At 38.0% G+C, this 21767-nt stretch overlaps 2 protein-coding genes across 4 annotated transcripts in view; both read left to right on the top strand.

Annotated features, from left to right (window-relative positions):
• The window catches only part of xirp2a (xin actin binding repeat containing 2a), a 34343-nt gene extending 31698 nt beyond the window's left edge, over nucleotides 1-2645 (top strand). For both annotated transcript variants that reach the window (XM_083524264.1, XM_083524265.1), the window contains 2 exons: nucleotides 217-350; nucleotides 948-2645. In XM_083524264.1, coding sequence (XP_083380390.1) covers nucleotides 217-311 — 95 coding nt within the window. In that variant the 3' untranslated portion in view covers nucleotides 312-350; nucleotides 948-2645. The remainder of the gene's footprint in view (nucleotides 1-216; nucleotides 351-947) is intronic.
• Nucleotides 2646-4048: 1403 nt separating this feature from the next.
• Nucleotides 4049-16620, top strand: b3galt1a (UDP-Gal:betaGlcNAc beta 1,3-galactosyltransferase, polypeptide 1a). 2 transcript variants are annotated; one of them, XM_083560848.1, is made up of 4 exons: nucleotides 4086-4146; nucleotides 4254-4327; nucleotides 15005-15292; nucleotides 15402-16620. In XM_083560848.1, exon 4 carries the CDS (start codon nucleotides 15497-15499, stop codon nucleotides 16484-16486), a length of 990 nt encoding a protein of 329 aa, XP_083416974.1. In that variant the 5' UTR covers nucleotides 4086-4146; nucleotides 4254-4327; nucleotides 15005-15292; nucleotides 15402-15496; the 3' UTR covers nucleotides 16487-16620. The 2 variants fall into 2 exon arrangements, with proteins under 2 accessions (XP_083416973.1, XP_083416974.1); XM_083560847.1 differs by lacking the exon at nucleotides 4254-4327 and having other exon boundaries at nucleotides 4049-4146.
• The last annotated feature ends 5147 nt before the right edge of the window (nucleotides 16621-21767 follow it).

Raw genomic sequence — 21767 nt, 5'->3', positions numbered from 1 at the left:
TAGGAATTTTAATTACATTTTTGAGTGGTTTTCCTGCTGGATTGTAATTAAAACAATAATTGTTTGGTTTGAATGCTTTGTACTACTTCAATAACACATTTTGCTTGTGTATATTGTCGCTTTGCGATCACATTATTATGATAACTACCATTTGCCTGCATTTATATTCTAAAAATTGTAAATATGATTTTGACTGATTGCCTTTTTTTATTACAGAAAATAAGGGTGCCAGACAACGAACTATGTCGGGTATGTCGGAAGAGGGTGTATCCCATGGAGGCTCTCATAGCAGACAAACAAAATTTTCATAAAACCTGCTTCAGATGTGCCCACTGTAACAGCCAGCTCAGGTAAATTCACATACCAGTTTACTAATATACTCTGTAAACCTGTATGAGAAATAATTTCTGTATTTTACTTGTGTATGTGTGGCAGCCAGGAAAATCCTTCTACTATACAGTGCATGTATGTTTCTAAAAAAAACTACACGCTACATGCTGTCTTTATCGCATGTATATTAACTTTAAGAAAATTATATAATTTTAAATGCTTGAAAAATTTCAGTTACCCTCAAAAGTGAACATTCTGACCGCAGTAAATGATTAGAAACTAAAGTAAATAGACTTGTGTTCATTTCACATTGGCATGTATCTACCCAAGATCTTCGATTGGAAGGTTCTAGAAATCATTACCTTTTATTGAACTGGCTCTTCACCTAACATGATGTTTGTAGGAACAAAGTCATGTAGTTTGGGTAAAATAGACAATGTTTATAGTTTGAAAAGTGTCAAAGAAAGGTATACGTCTAAAAACGAAATTATTCAACTATGCTAGATTTGTTTGCGATCAAGATTAATTTTAGCGAAAAAATTTACTGTGTGTTCTCTCTTTTTAGTTTATTTGTTCTGTTTGTTGACTTTACTTATTGATTATTTTTTTCTCAACAGCCTAGGAAACTATGCCCCTCTCCATGGACGAATCTACTGCAAACCCCACTACAATCAGTTGTTCAAATCCAAAGGAAACTATGATGAGGGATTTGGAGAAAAGCCTTACAGAGATTTTTGGAGCACAAAAAAACAAAAGAACACCTCAGAAAAAGTTAATCAAGTTAGTCCTCTTCCTTCAGTGAAGTCTGATACCAAAGAATCGCCCGTTTCCAAGGAAAATGAACTCTTCCCAGCCGAGATGAAAGAATCAAGTATGTTGGACGATAATGCCAAAAAGTCAATGAGTAAAATTGCGATTGCTTGGCCACCTCAGAGTGAAACACCAAAGAAGAGCTTTACTCTGGAAGAAGAACTCAAAGTTGTCAAGCCTGCATGGCCACCCAAAGAGGAAGCGACTGACAACACAGAACCAGCATTACGAGAGAAAAAAGTCATTACTAATGAAAACCAAAGAGAACATTCTGATGATCCAATAAAAGCCTTACCTGAGAAGATGGTCTCGGAGCAACCAGCACCTCCTCAAGTGCAAACTGATGTTTCGGCAGCTGTCGAGCAAGAACCTAAAGTTGCAGAATGTAACGCACAACAGGGTGAGCAAACAGATGGTAAATCAGAAATGAAAGACAAAAAGGAGGTTTTGGAGATGAATGGAGATTATGGTGGAGAAAGTGATAATGTTGAAAAGGTGAAGGAACATGAATGTGAGAAAACAAAGGGAAATGAAGAAAGCGAAGAAACGACTGGCGTAAAGGTGACAGTGATAGATGGCGTAGCTACAGCTGAACAACCGGCCAATGGGAATGCAAACAACAACAACAACAATAATAACAATAACAATAACCATCAGCTTTTAGATTTTGGTGATCCTGGGCTGGATATGGACGACGCTAAAGCAGAGTCAGAAATATTAGACTTCTACTCGCCTAATACTCAACAAAGCAACACCAAAGAGGAAACCATCCATAAGGAGGAAACCAATCCTAAAGAAGAAACCAAAACCAAAGAAGTAACCAACACGTTCGAGAAAACTGACTCCAAAGCCGAAAGCGACACCAAAGAAACGATGCGTGCTAACCTTCTGCTCTTACTACAGGACGACAATCGTCCACCTCCAAGTGCCAACGAAGAGAACGTATCAGATGCAAAGCTAGAGCACCATTCAGATCAGCAAACAAACTTCAGTGCCTCACAATTTATAGACGACATCTTTGCAGGCTTCGGTGAGAGCACAAGCTTTTTTCCCAGGGACGAAAGCAGCACAAAACCCTCGGCCACTCTGCTGGATGACCTAATGGATTTTGGAATGGAGACTAAAGAGGTGTCAGAAAACAAGAAAACACTGGAGAATTCGTGCATTGATTATTCTAACTCCAAAGCTGCCAGCTGCCTGTGGGAAGACGATCTTCAATCGCTGTCTGTAGAAGAACAAATTAAACGGAACAGATATTACGATGATGATGATATACTTTGAGGTTTCGTGTTTAACTACAGCCATACAGCCTTTTTTTTTTTTTTTTTAATGCTTACAAAATAACCCGAATATTTCCTTACATCTGTTCATGGAGAGAGGCGTGCAATCATTTACTAATCTTTTGTACTCAGTTTACAATAATTCAGTGTTGCTTTTCTGCACAATTGCAAATCTTTTAAGAAGCTTTATATAATGCACCTGGTGTGCAGCACAAAAAAAAACAACGGAATATATTATGCTTATTTTGTTTTTCTTCTTTTGTTTTGCTGTATAACTATACTTCCTACATTTTAGTCTGTGTATTTTTTCTTGTATGTAATTTTGCAGATTCTCTTTTATTTTCTTTACAAATTTAGGTGATTCTATTTTCTTGCCCTGTTTTAAAGGACCATCAGCAGGTCCCTTCTTTCAGGCTGGTTAGAGATTCATTAATTCAATTTTATTGCTTACGCACTGTTGAATAAAAAAAAATAAAAAAATAAAAATATTTGTATTTGTGGGTTTTTCAGTTAATTTTATATATATATATATATATATATATATATATATATATATATATATATATATATATATATATATATATATATGCAGGAGATATGTAAGGAGATATGTAAATTAGATGTTAATTTGATTCTAAATTTGGACGTTTATTCAGATGAAATAACACTAATAAAGGCACTTCGAGACCTAATTATCACACTTAGCATCTTACTCCATTCTAGATTTAGCCTCATTACTGTTATAATAAACTCCAATCTTCTGGAAAGGCATTCCACTCGATTTTGAAGCATAGGGGTGGGGATTGTGATCACTCAACTACAAGAGCTGAGATCAGGTCAGATTAAGAGGTGTTCCAGGCGTTCAATGTGGTTAAGATCGAAGCTTTTTACAGGACATTCAAGGTCTTCTATTCCAACCTTAGCACACCATGGAGCTAATTTTGAGCACAGTGACATTATGCTGGAACAGGTTTGGACCTGTTTAAGTTTTAGTACAGATAAAATGCAATTTTTTAGCATATAAAGACACTCTATATAATTGTGTGCTTTGGAAAAGAATCACATATGGATGCACTTGTGCAGTGTCCTCATACTTTTGACCATATAGCACACGGGGACACCTGACCATCACACCTATTAATGATATTCAATTTGTTTTGGATGAAGGTCATGCGTCCAGGTATCCTATATGGCCAAAAGTATGTGGACGCACCCATCACTTTTACATTCATGTAAGAGCGACTTGCAGATATCTATTTAATTTATATAATTGAGCTGTTAAGGGTTAAGGGCCTTGCTCAAGGGCCCTGCAGTGACAACTTGTATGTTCTGGGAATTCAACTCATGACCCTCTGATTAAATTTCCAACAACTTAACCACTGAGCTACCACCTCCCTAATCCTAGGACACCTGACCATCACACCTGTGTGTTATCTTTTTCACCCAAATCTAGAAGCACACAATTTGTTCGGATAAAGGGTGTGATCGTCGTGTGTCCGCACACTTTTGCTCATCCTGCGTATGTGTGACTGGAGAAACAGATCAACTATCAGTGAACTGTTTGCTCATGCTGTTTAAAGACTGGCCGCAGAGTGGCGCTGTTCCTGCTCTATTCCTGATCATGGCTCTGATTGGACAACAGCTCCTTCATCACTGAGCTCTGCACTGCGCGGGTCAACCGCCAGCATCTTACACGCCACCGGACACCGGACACGCAGAACACACGGTACGTCCATAATCTCTCTCTGATATTTCCTCCTGCTTCCTCCTGCTTTCTCCTGCTCTCTGGATCTGGATCTGGATCTCTCTCCACATTTCTCCTGTATTCCCCAGGAAATGCGGATTTCGGGGTTTTCGGAGTCTTTGTGTCCTTTGTGAAGCGGTGATACAGCAGATGGCAGATGATGGTTAGAGCCATTCTTAATAATAATAATAATAATAATAATAATAATAATAATAATAATAATAATAATAATAATAATAATGTTTACTTATATATAAATAATCTATATTAATGCTCTTCTGACGAAATTATTCATGTCAATAGTCTGATTAATGCAAGTAGGTCCCCTGGTGGTCTAGTGGTTAAGATGCAGCGCTCCCACCGCTGCGACCCGGGTTCGATTCCCGGTCAGGGAACCATCCCCAGCCACTCTTAGTGCCGGTCCCAAGCCCGGATAAATTGGGGAGGGTTGCGTTAGGAAGGGCATCCAGCGTAAAACATGTGCCAAATCAAACGTGCGGAGGATCCGCTGTGGCGACCCCTAACGGGAAAAGCCGAAAAGAAACTTACTAATAGTCTGATTAATGCAAGTGTTTTGTTCTGTAATTGTTGCGTTTTTTCGACTTAAAATGAAATCGATTCAATTAAAACACTTGTAAATGAGTAAATGTTATTGCGGAGGTTCAGTCTGGACTGTCGGTCAGTGCACTGTGTAGGTCAGTGGACTGTTGGTCCCTGGACACGTCAATGAGAGGAGTCCAGGATCTGCTTCCGTCAGCAGTTCCGCAGTTTGTTTCTCAGTATTGATGTGTGGCTGTGAGCCCTTTCACCCCCTTCTGCCTGTCCGGTTATCAGTCCGGTTATCAGTCCGGTTATCAGAGATCTGACGCTAAACAGCACCGAGGCGCAAATTCGGCCGCAGAGACGCACATTGAAAATAAAAACGCAGAAAAGCGGGAGAGCGCACCAGATACAATGATTTATACAGTACACACTCTATCTATCTACCTATCTATCTATCTGTCTGTCTGTCTGTCTGTCTGTCTGTCTGTCTGTCTGTCTGTCTGTCTGTCTGTCTGTCTGTCAGATCGATAGATAGATAGATAGATAGATAGATAGATAGATAGATAGATAGATAGATAGATAGATAGATAGATAGATAGATAGATAGATAGATAGATAGACTATCCATCTGTCTGTCTGTCTGTCTGTCTGTCTGTCTGTCTGTCTGTCTGTCTGTCTGTCTATCTATCTATCTATCTATCTATCTATCTATCTATCTATCTATCTATCTATCTATCTATCTATCTATCTATCTATCTATCTATCTATCTATCTATCTATCTATCTATCTGCCCCCTGCTGTATAATAATAATAAAATAGATCTAAATGAATAGAATTTTGAAACTTGAACAAAGTAAATAAACGCAGACTTTCCTACACTTTTTTTTATTCCCTTCCAGAACTGGTTTTTCAACATTTCCCATCGTTTGTATGTGTTTTCATTTCTCAATTGTGATTTTCCTTTTACATAATTGTTTTTTCTGTTTTTTTTTTTCTTTTTCTGGTTTTTTTATGTAACTTCTCACAATCACCTTCCCCTGATTTTTCGCACTATTGCTTTGTTATTATTGTTTTGTTTTGTTTTTGTTCATTTCTCACATGAACACTGTGTTCATTTTTTCAGTTTAATAGGATTTATGTTAACAAGATTCGCCAAACCGCGCAGAAGTGATTTTTCTCCTTATTCATTTTGGGTTTTTTTTCTCATGTTACAATCCTGTTTTCTTTTTCCGATTAACACCACATTTTCTGTTAACGTTTTCTTTTCCCTGTTTTTTTTTTTTTATTATTATGATTTGCTTTACACCTGTATTTTTTTTCCTACAAGATTCATTTATTACTTTGTGTTCATGTTCACATTCCTATAGTAATATTTCACACAGCTTATTTATTTTCCCACAATTTCTAAAAACACACTTTCTTTATATTTTTTCACCATTTATTGATTTGCATGTAAAATTTTAATTTCTCAGAAATAAAATAAATTTTTTTGTTGTAAGTAAATGACAGGTCTGAATGCTGAATCAATACTTAATTAACACTAACTGGCCATAAACAAAGACTTTGGGCCTTAATTCAACACCTACACTCAACACCCTTGTTTTATTTAGTATTGTGTGTGTGTGTGTGTGTGTGTGTGTGTGTGTGTGTGTGTGTGTGTGTGTGTGTGTGTGTGTTTAAACACTCCTGTTAGTTCAGCATTGGAAGTTTTGCTGAGTAAGCGAGTTAAACAATACATGTGCTATTCTTATTTTTAAATCTAATGTAATAATTTCATCTCGAGAAGCAAAGCCACAGTGCAGTGCATTCAGAAAGTATTCCGACCTTCTTCACTTTTTTTTATGTTGTTATGTTGCAGCCTGATACCACAACTGTTTAAATTGATATTTTTCCCTATTCTACACTCAATACCCCATAATGACAGTATGAAAACAGAATTTTAGAAATGTCTGAAAATAGAATCTTTGGCAACATTTACAGCCCAGTCTTTATGGACTTTTTATGACGCAACAAGCTGTGCACACATGGATTAAAGGATTTCTGTCATTCTTCATGACAAATCCTTTCACGCCTGGTCACGTTGTATAGGGAGAACCAGCGGAGAACCACTTTTAGGTCTCTCCAGAGATGTTTAATAGGGTTCTAGTCAAGGCTCGGGCTGGGCCACTCTTAAGATGTTCACTCTAGGACATGTCATGTAGGAAGGTAAATCTATCAGCGAACAGAGGTCCAGACTGAGGTCCTGAGCACGTGGTTTTTACAGGTTTTTTATTGAGGATGTCTGTATTTTCGCTTAGTTTTTTATGTTGTTTTTATTGTTTAAATGAATGATTGTTTTAAAAGACAAACTTTTTAACTTTCTAAGATTTCGTTTTATTGCTTAAATCAGGGGCTTTTTATAATCGACGCTGTAATGTAAATTTTTTATCAGTGGCCTTGATGTGGGTTTGTTTATGGTTTCATTTGGTTTCATCATGGTTTTGAATCTGATTTAATGGCTGATGATAAATGATTAAGTTAGAAAACACATTTCATAGTGGCCTGGTTATTGACTGACAAATGCAAATGTATTTAGAAAGCGTTTGTGCTTTTGTTTTACACGTACTCATTCGTGTAATTTAATAGCGGAGAGAAGATTTCATTTATGAACAGTTCAGCCTTTAATGGAAAGCCTGCTAATTTAAACCCCAAAGAGATCTGGATTCTCTGTAGCACTGTGTGCGAGTGGAAGGAGGTCACAGCTCTGTACAGGAAGCATGGACTCAGTTTCTTGACGAGCTTCCTTTTATTTATTTATTTCTCTCTTCCTCTGTTAGCGCAAAGTTGGAGGCACACAATGATATAGAATGTTGTTGGAAGCAGCAGCATCCTGAACCTGTTCCAGCATTACAATACCCCATGTGCACAAAGCCAGCTCCATGAAGAAATATTTACAGAGGTTTCCAGTAAAAGATCTCCTGCTATAGAGCTCTGACATCAATCCTACTGAACAACTTCGGGATGAATGTGAACGCTGACTGCACCCCAGGCCTCCTCACCTTCTCACCTACATCAGTACCTGACTTTACTAATACTTTACCTTGTTTCTAAATGACCTCAAATCTCCACAAGCTCACTCCAAAATCTAGTAGAACATCTTCCCAGGATAGTGGAGGTTATTATAGGAGCAAATGGAGACTAAAAGTTAAAAGGGATGTTCAAACAGCTCACACTAATCTCATGGACAGGTGTCAAACTTTTTTGCCATAAAGTGTCAAAATAACCGGTGCATTTATTTATTTTGAGTTTTCAGGTTCATGGAAGGTTTTTTTCTACTATTTGACTGTTTATTAGTAAAAAAAAATGAAAAGATGAGATTTAAGTCATCACAAAGACATCACAGATGAGACGTGTGCATGATATCGGGTTCTGCATTCGTTTTAGCACAGAAAATCTTGTGCTAAGTAAAAAATGAATTGGGGGTAAAATACACTATATTGCCAAAAGTTTGCAGACACCTGCTCATAAGAATGTTACGTGCTTTTTGAGAATCACATTCCACATTTAGTCCCAATTTGCTCTTCCCTCCACTCCTCTGAGAAGATGTTCCACCAGATTTTGTAGTTTGCTTGTGCTAATTGAGACACAAGGCTGTTAGTAAAGTCAGGTGCTGATGTAGGTGAGAAGGTGAGAAGGTCTGAGGTCCGGTCAGCGTTCACATTCATCCTGAAGGTATTCAGTAGGGTTGAGATTAAAGATCTATAGCAGGAGATCCTTCTCTCCAAACCATGCAGAGCATATCTTCATGGAGTTTGCTTTGGGCTATTGTCATGCTGGAAAACAGGTTTGGGTCTCCTAGTTCAAGTGAATGGAAAATGTCATACTACCGAATCCAAAGACGTCCGATTCAACTGTGTGCCTTCAGCTTCTTTGAGAACATCATGTGGAGGAAACACATATGGCTGGGAAAGTGAGATATTTTTTCCATATAGTTTATTATAGAGTTTGTTGAAATGCACACTTTTTTCAGTCTGAATGGGGCGTAATATCTTCATTGTAATCCGACCAACAGCATAATTGGTGTCTATTTGGTGGATGATTTGCTAGTTTGGGAGCCTGTAGGCTACTGGTTTACTGAGGAGATAAATGATAGTTTTGTTTTGGCGTAAACACTTGAAATGAGGCCTGGGCTTGTTTGACGGTTCACGCCAATTTATTTGTGCTTTTGATACATTTTACAGTGTAATATTTGTGAAATTAATCATTATTTTCTTTAATACCCGTACATGTAAGGAGAAGACTGCAAGTGGACAGAGGACAGTACATGTAAAGAGGACAGTGGTTATTGCCCCTAAAGCAGTGTATATATATATATATATATATATATATATATATATATATATATATATATATATATATATATATATATATATATATATATATATATATTCCTGCATTAAATGGCAAACATTTTTCTTCACCAAGTATCTACTGTATGTCCTCATAATAAAGGAAATGTCCTCATCCGAATGTGTTCTATTTATTCTCTGCATGTACTTACCGGATGTTCAGGACCTCATATATCTGATGTCCTGATAGATTATAAGGACAAAAGTATTGGGACATTTTCAGCCATCTCTGGTTCCTACCCAAACTATTTCAAGAAAACAGTGGATGCAATTTAGTTCCAGGATGAAGAGTAATCAGATTAGATTGCTGTGAAAAATGTCCACGAGCTCAGGGATGCGTTTAAACTGCCAAAAGTAAGCAATAAGAGTGGCTGCACAAGCAGAAAATATGGAACTAAAAGAAATAAAAACATTTGCTGGGAGAAAGCAGACATGATTTCCACTTGGGTGAGGTGATAAAACACTTGGAGGTGTGCAGGACGTTGTGCTGGCATGATGGAGTGAAGTTACCACCATGAAGATAACGATTTTACAATAACAGCACGTGAGGTTTATCATATTAAAAAATAAAGAAAATAACATCATACTTTTTAATCCGTTAAAGTTGCATTTCGTACTGTAATATTTCTTTCTGTTGAAGTTAATAAGCCACAAAATAAAACTGCAGCTTGTTGTGTTACGGGGAAAATCTTTTCAAACAGGGTCACTGGTTTGTTCCACATTTTCTGAATGTAAACATCGAGGTTCTTCTCCTCTCTCAGCTTTTCTCAGGATGGAGTTTTCAACAGAGTGTGTGCTCAGGTTCTGTGTAAATAGAACAACTCTCCTGGGAGCTGGTGAAACAAGACAGTAGAGAAAGAAGAGAAACAGAATGTCAGTGTGTGTTTTTTAGTATACTTTTAATACATCTGAAATAATCAGTAAAGTGCATGGTGATTACTCTGTAGCTAGCTAGATAGCTAGATAGATAGATAGATAGATAGATAGACAGACAGACAGACAGACAGACAGACAGACAGACAGACAGACAGACAGACAGACAGACAGACAGACAGACAGACAGATAGATAGTCAGACAGACAGACAGACAGACTGAGAGAGAGAGAGAGAGAGAGAGAGAGAGAGAGAGAGAGAGAGAGAGAGATCTGGTTTCCATGGGTTGGAGTGGAAGATCTTGAGAGCCCTGCTATAGTGCTGTGGAATGTCTACGACATGGTGATTTAGTATACATTTTTTGAAGATTTATTAGACAGATAATGTATCTTGCTGTGTTAAAATGTGTCTAAAACACATTTTAGGCTACAGTTTTAAACTTACAGCTTGTTTTTATATGAGACAAGTAAAAACCTTCTTGCCCTTTTCCATTTTTAGTTGTAGTGTTTACTCCTGTGTATGTTTCTGTGTACTCCAGAAACGAGAATTTTTTTAAATTAGCGCTTAAATATCAGTTTGTCTTGTAGCTAGATGACTTCAAATATAATGATTGTATTAAATAATAACCAACATTTTTTAACCAATCAGAATCAGAGAATCCATCAAATTTGAGTGAAAGGTCATTGCTTGGAGCATTGCTGAGACAACAATGTATCAATGTGCTCAATTTTCCGCCATTTTTGTCACAGCAATTTTATGCTCATTTCTTGACTTGGATCTGAAACTGAAAGACTGCATTACATCATAGCGTATAAATCACTCGGCTGCGCATCGCGATCAATCGTTTTTCCTCATTTTAATCTCCTGATCGCCTTCAAGGTGTTTGACGTTGAACGCGTATATCTTATAGCTCATTAATTCATGGCACTCAACTAACACGTTCGGCTCGTGACTCTCGGGTTATTTCATTAGGTGCTTGAGTGTCAATGCTGTTTTTGGGTTTTTTTCAATTACAGTCCAGGCTCTTCTGATGCAATCCAGCGACCAATAGAACGACCATGTATCCAAAGTATTCGTCCATCTGTATTTAATCGAAAAATGCTTCATACATTTGCATTGCTGACAGTAAACATATTTGCGTTGCATTGATCCTTTAAACTTTTAATTGGTGTGTGTGTGTGTGTGTGTGTGTGTGTGTGTGTGTGTGTGTGTGTGTGTGTGTGTGTTGTGTGTGTGTGTGTGTGTGTGTGTGTGTGTGTGTCATAAAAAAACAGTCATAAAGTAAGATTATTATTATAGATTAGCATTACTTAGCATCACATGCTACATTATTATACACATTGTTATCCATAAAAAGAAAAGAGCCTAAAAGGAAATATAGTAAACCAAAGCATCACCCCAATCTAGCATCAGACACGGTGTACAGATATGATTGTGTAGTTCAGCTTGTATTTAAATATTCATTTTATTTGTTTTGAAATATTATGCTTTTATGCTAAACCATTGTGCTAACCAAGTTGAGTCACATCAGCTCAGGACAATTGCTGTCATTTCTCTTGTCTGGATTATAACGTACTCTAATTTGAGGGTTATTTCCTTTTAAAAGCGTACATTATACAAGGCGAACATCGAGAGCCAAACTTAGCATTTCTGTAGACTTTTAGACTTGTAGCTAAGCTGCAGTCTTTAGCTAACAAATGTCTTAGCTTATTGGCTGCATATATGCTAAGAAACAAAATTGTGTATATTTTATTTATGACTAAACATTAACTTTCCTTTAACTTCTGCTTATATTCTGCCTCGTTTGTGAGTCACTTGAATCTAGATGTTCCGCATTAAAATCCCTAAAAACCAGTTCTGTTTTTATCATGACGTGAGGTGACACAGATGGAGGAAGTGTGAGCTGGAGTGAGAGTAAGAAAGAAAGAAAGAAAGACTCAAAAGAAGAAGAAAGATGCGGTCTTGGTGTCAAGAGTGTGATGTAATTGTTAGTCTATTTGAAGCCCTGCGGCTTTATTTAAGAGGACGTCATGAACTCATTATTCATCACCTCTGTTACAGCCTTCATCATTCACCCTCAGCCTCAGGGGTTTCTCTCATTACGGCCAGGATTTACTTCAACAGACCTGAGTGAGATATAATGGAAAGTGAGCAGGAGTGTGGCTAAATAGCCAAGAGTTTGTTTAAAAAACTGTTTATAAAGATTTACGACCGGTGCAGCCATTATCAGTAAAAATCTGTACATTTACTGTACAACATGGAGTTAAATCATCACAGAAACAACCATTTGTTTTTGGGCATCTGACCATAAGATTTGTACGTCCTCTTTGAACACCTCATTCCACATTTAATTCAGTTGCCTGGTATAATATCCTTTCACTAGAGGGAAATGTGTGCTTGTCGAGAGCTGTGAAGATAAAAAAAAAAGTCAGGCCTGGAGTGCAGGCAGTTTTCTATTTCCTCCCAAAGGTGTTTAATAGGGTTGGGGCTCTACAGCAGAAGATCTTCCACTCCAACCATCTAAAGCATATGTTTCTGGAGCTGGCTTTGTGCACAAGTGTATTTGAATTCTGGAACAATTTTGGGTCTCCTTGAATGCTCCCACATTCGAAGACATTCTCTATAATTTTTTCCATCCAACGTTTGGCTAAAGGTGGGGGAAAAAATCCGAACTCAGTATGGCTGAAGAAGTCAGGATTCCCAATACTTTTGTCCATATTGATATTTATAGCTAGTATTTGCATACTTTAAAGATTTCTTCAACCTTCAACCGAAGTTTAACAGGTTTTCCACTGGAAACTTGAACATGAAACATGAAACTTACTAAACCTGCACATGCAGCAAACTGTGTTCAAAAAGAAATGAGTGTATTTTGCTTATAACAATAAACAGGATCAAAGTGCTATTTAAATGAAGTTGATTTGAGTGAAATTGCTCTGCAGAGGCTTTTCAATCCCTGATGGATTTCTCTCGCAGCACTTTGAGTTTGTAACGTCAGTGCAAAAGACTTCTCTAAAAGCGGTTTCTGAATAAATGTACTGACTAATCATTAGAGGAGACGGGAGACTCTTTTACCCTGGCAGACAATTAATTGTCTGGGAGATAAACATGTTCATATTCAGAGATTTCTTGGCTAGTGTTATCTTTATACGTAATAGGAATGTGCATCTCCATAACTGAGGCGATGCGATTTGATGCATAGCGGACGATACTGTGATAATGTGATACGATTCACCCCGTTACAATCCGATTCCGATTTAATTCTACACGATACGATTTAATGTAATGCGAATCAATTTGATACAGATAGTTCACTTATATTTCTTTGGTTTAGACAGACAGCAAATCATAAACACTAACGTATGCCCCTTTGAAAAACAGGCAAATTACATAAAACCAGATGTTCTTTCCCTGATCAGTCTCCAGGAAGTTACAGCTCTACCTCTGCCATGTTAATTTGTATCCTACGTGACTCTCAGGACACGCCTCGCTCTCTTTAGTGTTGTGATACCTCATATTTAACAGTTCAACGAGGAGAAATCAACCTACATATCAAATATTGGTCAAATTATTGGTCACTTTCTAAATAATAAAAGTTTAGCGCATCTACTAATAATTATATAGTAATAAATTGCTATTTACTGATGCAAATATGTTCAAAAGGATGCATCACGATACAAATGCCAACTTCGAATCGAGGCATAAAATCGGTAATGCGGATGCACCGGTGCGAATCTGTAAACCTGTTTGGTGTGGGGTAAATATATGTCATATCTCTTTTTTTTATTTAAAAGGCATTGCAATTCAGTTAAACTCCCCACAGTGAAAAGGAAATCGACAATGATGGTGTCATACAGTGAATTTAATCTTTATTTTGTACAGTAATACGTTTAGCCGAATGTTTTTTTTCATCATTGATCAAACAATTAAAAAGAAAATTAACTATTGCAAAAAAAATTTAAAAAGAGAAAATGGGTTTCTAACATATTTTGAGATTATTATTATTATTATTATTATTATTATTATTATTATTATTATTACTTCATGTGTTCATATAGGTTTATTCAGCTTCATCAGTTTCCTCCACATCTCTGTGTGTGAGCATTAACCAAACCTTTCTAAAAGCTCATGATATCATGAATTCTTCCCCACTATAAGACCTGATTTGACACCACAGAGATTGAAACATGAGAAATGCAAGCTACTGAATAGGAAGTGTAGCTCAGTGGTAATGCTGTAGTAGGAATGAGATAATTATATGCTGCTCTGGATGTCTACCAAATAGCATTAATGTAAATGAAAGATGAAGTCATGCCATTCTGTGTATATGTGTGTGATATGTGTGTTTGGAGAGGAATGTCTCGTTTTAACTGTTGCTTAGCGGTCGTCCTGTAATTTAGCAAACGTCCCGAGGTGACCTTTCTGCTGCAGTGTGCTGCAGGAGCAATATACTGGGAAGGAAGACAGAGAAAGAAAAAAGGACAAAGACTGAGTGTGTGTGTGAGAGTTTGTGTATTTTGTATATTATTATTATTAAGGTACGTTTTTTTGTATTATACCGGTATGTATATGGAGATAGTTGTAAAAGTTAAACACACACCACACACACACACACACACACACACACACACACGTGGGTGCGATGGCGATTATCCATATAACTCAGAAAGAACTGAGACAGAGACACATACTGTAGATGGAAAAAAGCGAAGGGTGTGTTCTGCCCTGTTAAATCCTATAACCTTCAACTCAACCGCATTACAAAGCTACACAGAGAGATCCTTTTTCATGGACACCTGCAGCATTTCACATTTGAACCTCTTGGTTCTTCTTACAGCAGAAACCATGGTATTTACTATCTAAATGTATAGTGAAAATGTATAGAGAGGAACTGATCTTCATCCTTAATGCTTACTATGTTTCGTTTTAAGTCTGAGTGTGAAATTTGTCCCATCGATTCCCTGTTAAAGCATGTGCTGCATTAAGACCTGCACTTTTCCTCATTTTCTGTTCTCTGTTTTGCCTTATTTCTTAGCCTTCTGCAGGCTCGGTGGTTGCCAAGAACAAGGACGAAGCGAGAGAACCGAAGCCAGACTTCGTGGATCGGATTTCTGAATGCATGCTGCGCCACGGCATCGGTGTGCTCTGCATCAAAAAGCTGCTCAACTGTACAGGAAGCTCTGCAGCACTCGGATTTGTTTAGAAAACCAGGTCTTTGTCATCCACCTCTCCTGTCCTGTCTGATCCCTGGGGAACCGACACACTGCAGAGATGATAGAGGCAGAGAGCGCCCAGCAGAGGGGATGAAAATGTATCGATGAATGTGAGGTTTTAAAAACATATAAGCAAGTTGTTGAAATATAACATGGTGTTAAAAAACGAATGACTGAGGAAGGTCACCATGGCCTTAAACACAGTGTTGTTTTTTACAGTGCCTACATTTTACGAATTGACTCACTGCTCAGAGAGAGAAGTCCCGAGACTGGAGGAATGACCTTCAAAAAATCATTCTGACAGCTGTGCTAATATGATTTCCAAAGTGTCATGTCTGTACCTGCTTACGGTGTTGTGCTGGGCCAGCGCTTTGTGGTACTTCAGCGGCACCCGGCCCTACACCTCCTACGTCGGCCACATGTCTATCCCCGTTTGCAAGCAGCCGCAGAGATTGACGAAAAATTCTACATTCAGCAACATCCGGACACGTACACTCAATCCACACACATTCCAGTACCTGATCAATGAACCGAAGAAATGCGAAGGCAACCCACCATTTCTGCTAATCTTCATCAGCACCAATCACAAGGAGTTCGATGCCAGGCAGGCCATCCGCGAGACCTGGGGAGATGAGAGCATGTACAGTGACGTTCGCATAGTCACACTTTTTCTGCTTGGGCACAACTCTGAGCCGGTCCTCAACCAGATGGTGGAGCAGGAGAGCCAGATTTTCCGCGACATCATCGTCGAGGACTTTGACGATTCCTACCAAAACCTTACACTAAAGACGCTGATGGGAATGCGCTGGGTGGCCACACACTGTCCTGACGCCAAGTACGTCATGAAGACTGACAGCGACATATTCGTAAACATGGACAACCTTGTGCTGAACCTGCTAAGACCCAACGCTCAGCCCAGGCAGCGGTTTTTCACGGGCCACGTCATAAACGGAGGTCCTATTCGAGACACTCGCAGCAAATGGTACATGTCCAGAGACCTGTACCCCGAGAACAAGTACCCCCCTTTCTGTTCTGGGACAGGATACGTGTTCTCTGGTGACATGGCAGAGCTGATTTATAAAACTTCCCTCCATACGCGCCTCATTTACTTAGAGGACGTGTACGTGGGTATGTGTTTGCGCAAGCTGGGGGTCCACCCAATCCAGAACAGTGGCTTTAACCACTGGAAGATGAGCTATAGCCTCTGCCGCTACCGCAGAGTCATTACCGTTCACCAGATCTCACCGGAGGAAATGCACAGGATTTGGAATGACATGTCTAGTAAGAAGCATCTCAAGTGCTAAAATCACCATCAGTAGTCTGGGTGGATGCAGTAGTCCTTGGCTAATGTTCCAGTTCGACTAACTGTGGGTTTGAATTAGTGGTGTCTCAGGGGGTTAATCTTCTAAGTTAGTAATTAGATTACGAATTATAGGAGTTCCATCTGTTTTTTGCTACAACTTCATGTTTACACGGTCTTGGTGTTGCCCTCTGAAAGTGCTGAACGTGCTAAAAAAAATAGGTACCGGAGCACCAGGTGGAAATCAATGCACACTATTGCCGTTCTCTTACAATTTACGACCTTGTGCAAATGAATATACACCAGCAAGAATGGGAATCATTTGGATACGGATCGAGAGCTTAATAACAGCAGTGTTAACACAATTTTTTTCTCAATACCCAGATGCACTGCGATAAAATGGACATCCTGCAGACACATGGTTAAGTATCATCCAGCAACCCACTGAACCAAAAAAGCACAATCAACAGCAAGTGTAAGCAGACTCTAAAATAATAGCAGGGGTGGATTAATAATAAATGAAGTATGAGCCCCTGCCCTACATTTATTTGCCTAAAAAACAGACTAGCCTACAAAGTTGTAGCTAGCATAATATACTAGCATACCGGCAATATAATTAGCTAGCTAAGAGTATATTGTTATTAATCTCTGATAGCAATTTACAATGTAGCATATGGGGTTTTTGGTCCCCCCCAAGTTGTACTACAAATGGCTGAGAGATATGGTGTCCTTGTAACACATATGAATGATATCTTAGGTTTAAAAATTCTTTATAGACCATGAGTCAACTGTTTATTGAAGGATTGTTCCCTCCAATGACTTTAGTTTTTTCAATGCTCTATATAGAGGAGGGTTTTTCTGGGCAACTCTGAATAAAAATCAAATAGCAAGGACCAAAATATGCACACCGATTCATTCGCCCCTGTGTTATAGCTGTTTTCTTGCTGTTGAAGGAAATCTTCTCGCTTGAACAAATGTAAAAATACAAACATAAAACAATGTCTCGCGATTTCATATATGATCTTAGTGCATCCAGGTGTTGATCTTCCTAATGAGTCAAACACTCACTTTCATTGAAAACCTATGAGACGGTAAAGCATTAATCCCAGATTGTTTGACGTTTAAGACATGTATATTTTGCCAGCAGCTTTGCAAAGTAGTGGAGCTCAGTAGTGAACCCTGAAAATCACGAGGCGTCAATTTAAACCAATGAATTCACCGATCATATGGACATCAGCATCACAAACAATACGCACAAATAGTGAAGGCACTTACAATAACATCTTTAGGTAATGCATTAGTAATTTATACTGTATATCCTACAGAGCATACGGATGCACAAGTTCTGCTGCTAATTCAGTAAATACGCCTCCAAGCTTCTACAATATGCAAACGATTATCTAAAGGTATTCAGACCATCCCTGATTATTATCATCAACACAGCGACTTTTAGACTTTTACAGTATTAGCGTTTTCTTCCGAATGCTTTCAAGGAAAACTGTTGGTGATTGTAAGTACTAAATATACATTAATCAGTATTAAGCCACGATCAGAGATTTGTAAAGTAGATTTTTGCTACACATTGAAAATGTACTTATAATCGTATAGGTAATAAACATACAGTATAATGTTGGGACTGTAGATCCAACAATTTTGTTTTTATAAGGATGTGCTATAAAGTATATTCAAAATTGTATATACAGTGCAAAGGTTTGTATTAATAATACGTTTAGGAAGAAATGGAAATGCACCATTATATTGAAATCTATCTTTAAAAAAAGACAGAAATAGGAACACTTTTTATTTTATTTTGAGATTCGCATATAGTTATTTTCCAACAAGACTTTACAGGCATAATGAGATCAGTACTGGTATTATTGCTAATTTGCTATTCTATAAAGCCTTTAATGGTATATATCAGGGGTCTCCAAACTCCAACTGGTGGGCTGGTGGTGTGTGTCTCTAGGGGTGGTGCTTGGTTTTATGGTTGATATACACCTTATACAACCTTTCTCCTCACAATGTCTACTGACCTCTGGTGTATATCAGTAAATTCCTTGCTTTTGGTTTTTATGCACATTTTCAACACTTCTCAAGCTCCATCTATCATTACTTAAAATCATCAACTAAAAAACATATATGAGTTGCATTTAAAATTAATGAAAGTTGCCTTTTGAATTTATTCCTCGGGTTATGCAGATTTTTTGCACCTGAAAGTATGATTAATGGTTAATTGACTGTGAGAGGTTTTTGTGAGCATTTATAATGAATTTTCAAATGTTGTTGTTTGCTTATGTTCATGTCAGCTTGCATCGCCTCCCTGAGTTTGATTAATACATGTTTCAGAGGACGATGTCATTCCTGTTATGTTCTTTCTCCTACACTGAGGAAACACCTTTTTTACTCTGAAATCTCTGACTGTGGCTTTTGAGCTGTGAACTCGACGTGGATGGTTGGGGTACCAGGGATGTGGGATTTAAGGATCGGGATGTCATCATGGCGACACACAAGCTGTATGATAAATTACACTTTAAAATAAAGACCATTGATTGTGCACTTTAGAAACACACAGGAATTGTTTCCTTGCCATGGCATCTCTAAAGGATTAATTAAACAAATCCTTAATTTTTTTAATAAAGGCCTTGATAATTCCTTTGTGTCTTATTTTCTCTTGTCCATTATATTATTCTTTATTATTTCTTGCCAGGACACTCTTTATTGATTTAGTGGGAAGGTTTTGTATTAAAGATGTAGCAAGGAAATAGCTATTGTATGGTATAATATAGTAGATTATATAGGTATTATATACAGTACGTTTATTACGATTATCAGGACAAAAGGTATTTTCGCACAGCATGCTATAGCATATTATAGTGTATTATAAGTTAGAATACTGTAGAATGGTACAATAGAGGCTACAGTAGAGCAAACAAAAGAATATACAGGACATGTAATTTACTGTGTATCTTTTGTAATATACTGGTAGTGAGACTCTCAGATGTCAGCTCATGATTCTGATCAAATAAAATGGACTGCTGAGTTTCTCTTGAACCTCCTTAACGTATACTAAGCGCATAAAACCTGTATAGTATAGCAGAGGTGGCAAAAGTACACACATCCTTTACTTAAGTAGAAGTACAGATCCTCATGTTTTAAAATACTCGGGTAAAAGTTAAAGTACTGATTATTCTTTTTTACTCAAGTGAAAGTAAAGAAGTTTTGGCTCAGACATGTACTTAAGTAAAAAGTAGTTATTACTTCTACCTGTTTTAGCTGTTAACTGGACCTCACATCATATTAGATAGATAGATAGATAGATAGATAGATAGATAGATAGATAGATAGATAGATAGATAGATAGATAGATAGATAGATAGATAGATAGATAGATGGATGGATAGATGGATAGATGGATAGATGGATGGATGGATGTGATAGCCTAGTGGGTTAATGTCAGGGTCCCCACGAGGATGAGTTTGAGAGTTTGATTCCTGGTCGAGCTGGTGGTTGCTGTGTTGGTAAATAAAACTTCTGGACCTTGTCCACTCTGAAAACATTTCAATTCTGTCCTTTCTGTGTTGGATTAATTTCTTAATTTCCTGGTCTTTAATAAAAGATAATCCTACCGAAAAAAAACAAACAAAAAAAAAAAAGCACTTCTGTAGTAGCTCAGTGGGTTAAGGCTTGTGCCTGAACATGGTCCTTAATATAGTCCTTGCTGGTGATAAGGTTTCAAAGCCGGTCCTGCGCTGGCATGAAACAAAGTATGAACCCTCCAAAAAGCACACATGCTGTTCAGCAGTGGTCGCTCAGTGGTTTAAGGCTTGTGCCTCATCTAAACATGCATCCCAGTCTGATCTCTTCCATGGTTCATCGGATTAAGGCTGATGGTAAGGATCAGGGTTTGAATCCTGCTAGTTGCTTATGTTCCTGCTTCCTAAATCTTTCTTTAGCTTTATATTCTTGTGTTGATGGTTTAAAGGTAGATAGACCTGCTTTAAACAACCTTCCTGTCCTGTCTTCTCTGATGGTCCAGTGGGTTAAATCAGGTGTTGTGCTTTTGGTGGGGTTCAGGGTTCAAATCCTGCTTTCTGCCTGCCAGTCACGATCAGGATTCACTTCCCACATTTTCCTTTAGTGATATATTTTAGTTTTTAATGGGTTGAAAGGAAAGATAGACCTGCTCTAAACAAGCTTCCGAGCCTCTCTTCACCGATGGTTCAATGGGTTAAGGTTGGTGTCTCACTGGTGGTAGGATCAGGGTTCGAATCCTGCTATTTTCCTGCTACTTACAATGTGGGTTCAACTTGTGCTACTTACATCTGTATTCGCTTCCTACATCTTTCTTTAGCGTTAAATTCTTGTGTTGATGGTTTGAAAAGAAAGATAGACCTGCTCTAATCAAGCTTCCCATCCTGTTTTTTCCTGATGGTTTAGTAGGTTAAGGCTGGTACTTTGCTAATGTTGGTGGTCAGGGTTCAAACCTGGCTTTCTGTCTGCTAGTCATGAGGTAGGTTAAATTCCTGATTCCTACATCTTCATATTCTTGTTTTGATGGGTTAAAAAGAAAGATAGATCTGCTCTAAACAAGCTTCCCAGCTTGATGGTTCAGTGGGTTAATGCTGGTACTAATAGCGTAAATCAGGGTTTGAATCCTGCATTGTCCCTGCTAGTCACGATATGGGTTTGCTTCCTAAGTCTGTCTTAAGCATTATATTCTTGTGTTGATGGTTTGAAAGAAAAGATAGACCTGCACACAGCCTGTCCTTTCTGATGGTTCAGTGGGTTAAGACTGGTGTTTTGCTGTTGGTGGGGTTCAGGGTTCGAATCCTGCTTTCTGTGTTATTTCTTGTTCTGAATTGCTTGCTTTGAATCATGAAACGAAGGATAAACCCCCCAAAAAAAGAAGGTGAGTTGTGGGACTTGATGGCTTTGTGGTAAAAGCCTTGCCTCTGAGCTCAGAGGTTGCTGGTTCAAATCTGGCTTGTCCCTACACTGGGTAAGTTGTGTGGAAATTAGTGTGTGGTGAGTGATGGAGTGGGTGACTGTGAACAAAGGCTGTGAAGACCTGCTGGGTTACAGCCTCAGGAAAAAAATAAATTAAATAAATAAAAAAATAATATATATATATAATAATTAAATTGAGGGTTGTAGTTTTGCATTTAGGGGGAGGAGAAAAAGGTTATTAAATAAATTTTTTTTTGCCCGCAGCCTAAGTTCATACTTTTTTTGGACGTTTTTTCTTCATAACCCCCTGTTTTCAGCTTCTCAGATGCCAGGGGGGC

This window comes from Silurus aristotelis (assembly GCF_946808225.1).
Source record: "Silurus aristotelis genome assembly, chromosome: 2".
Taxonomy (NCBI): domain Eukaryota; kingdom Metazoa; phylum Chordata; class Actinopteri; order Siluriformes; family Siluridae; genus Silurus; species Silurus aristotelis.
Note: the sequence above shows the minus strand (reverse complement) of the source record. Positions and strands in the feature narration are given on the sequence as shown.

Coding starts and splice junctions, on each gene's coding strand:
- b3galt1a (XM_083560847.1), top strand. CDS start 15,497: ATGATTTCCAAAGTGTCATGTCTGTACCTGCTTACGGTGTTGTGCTGG.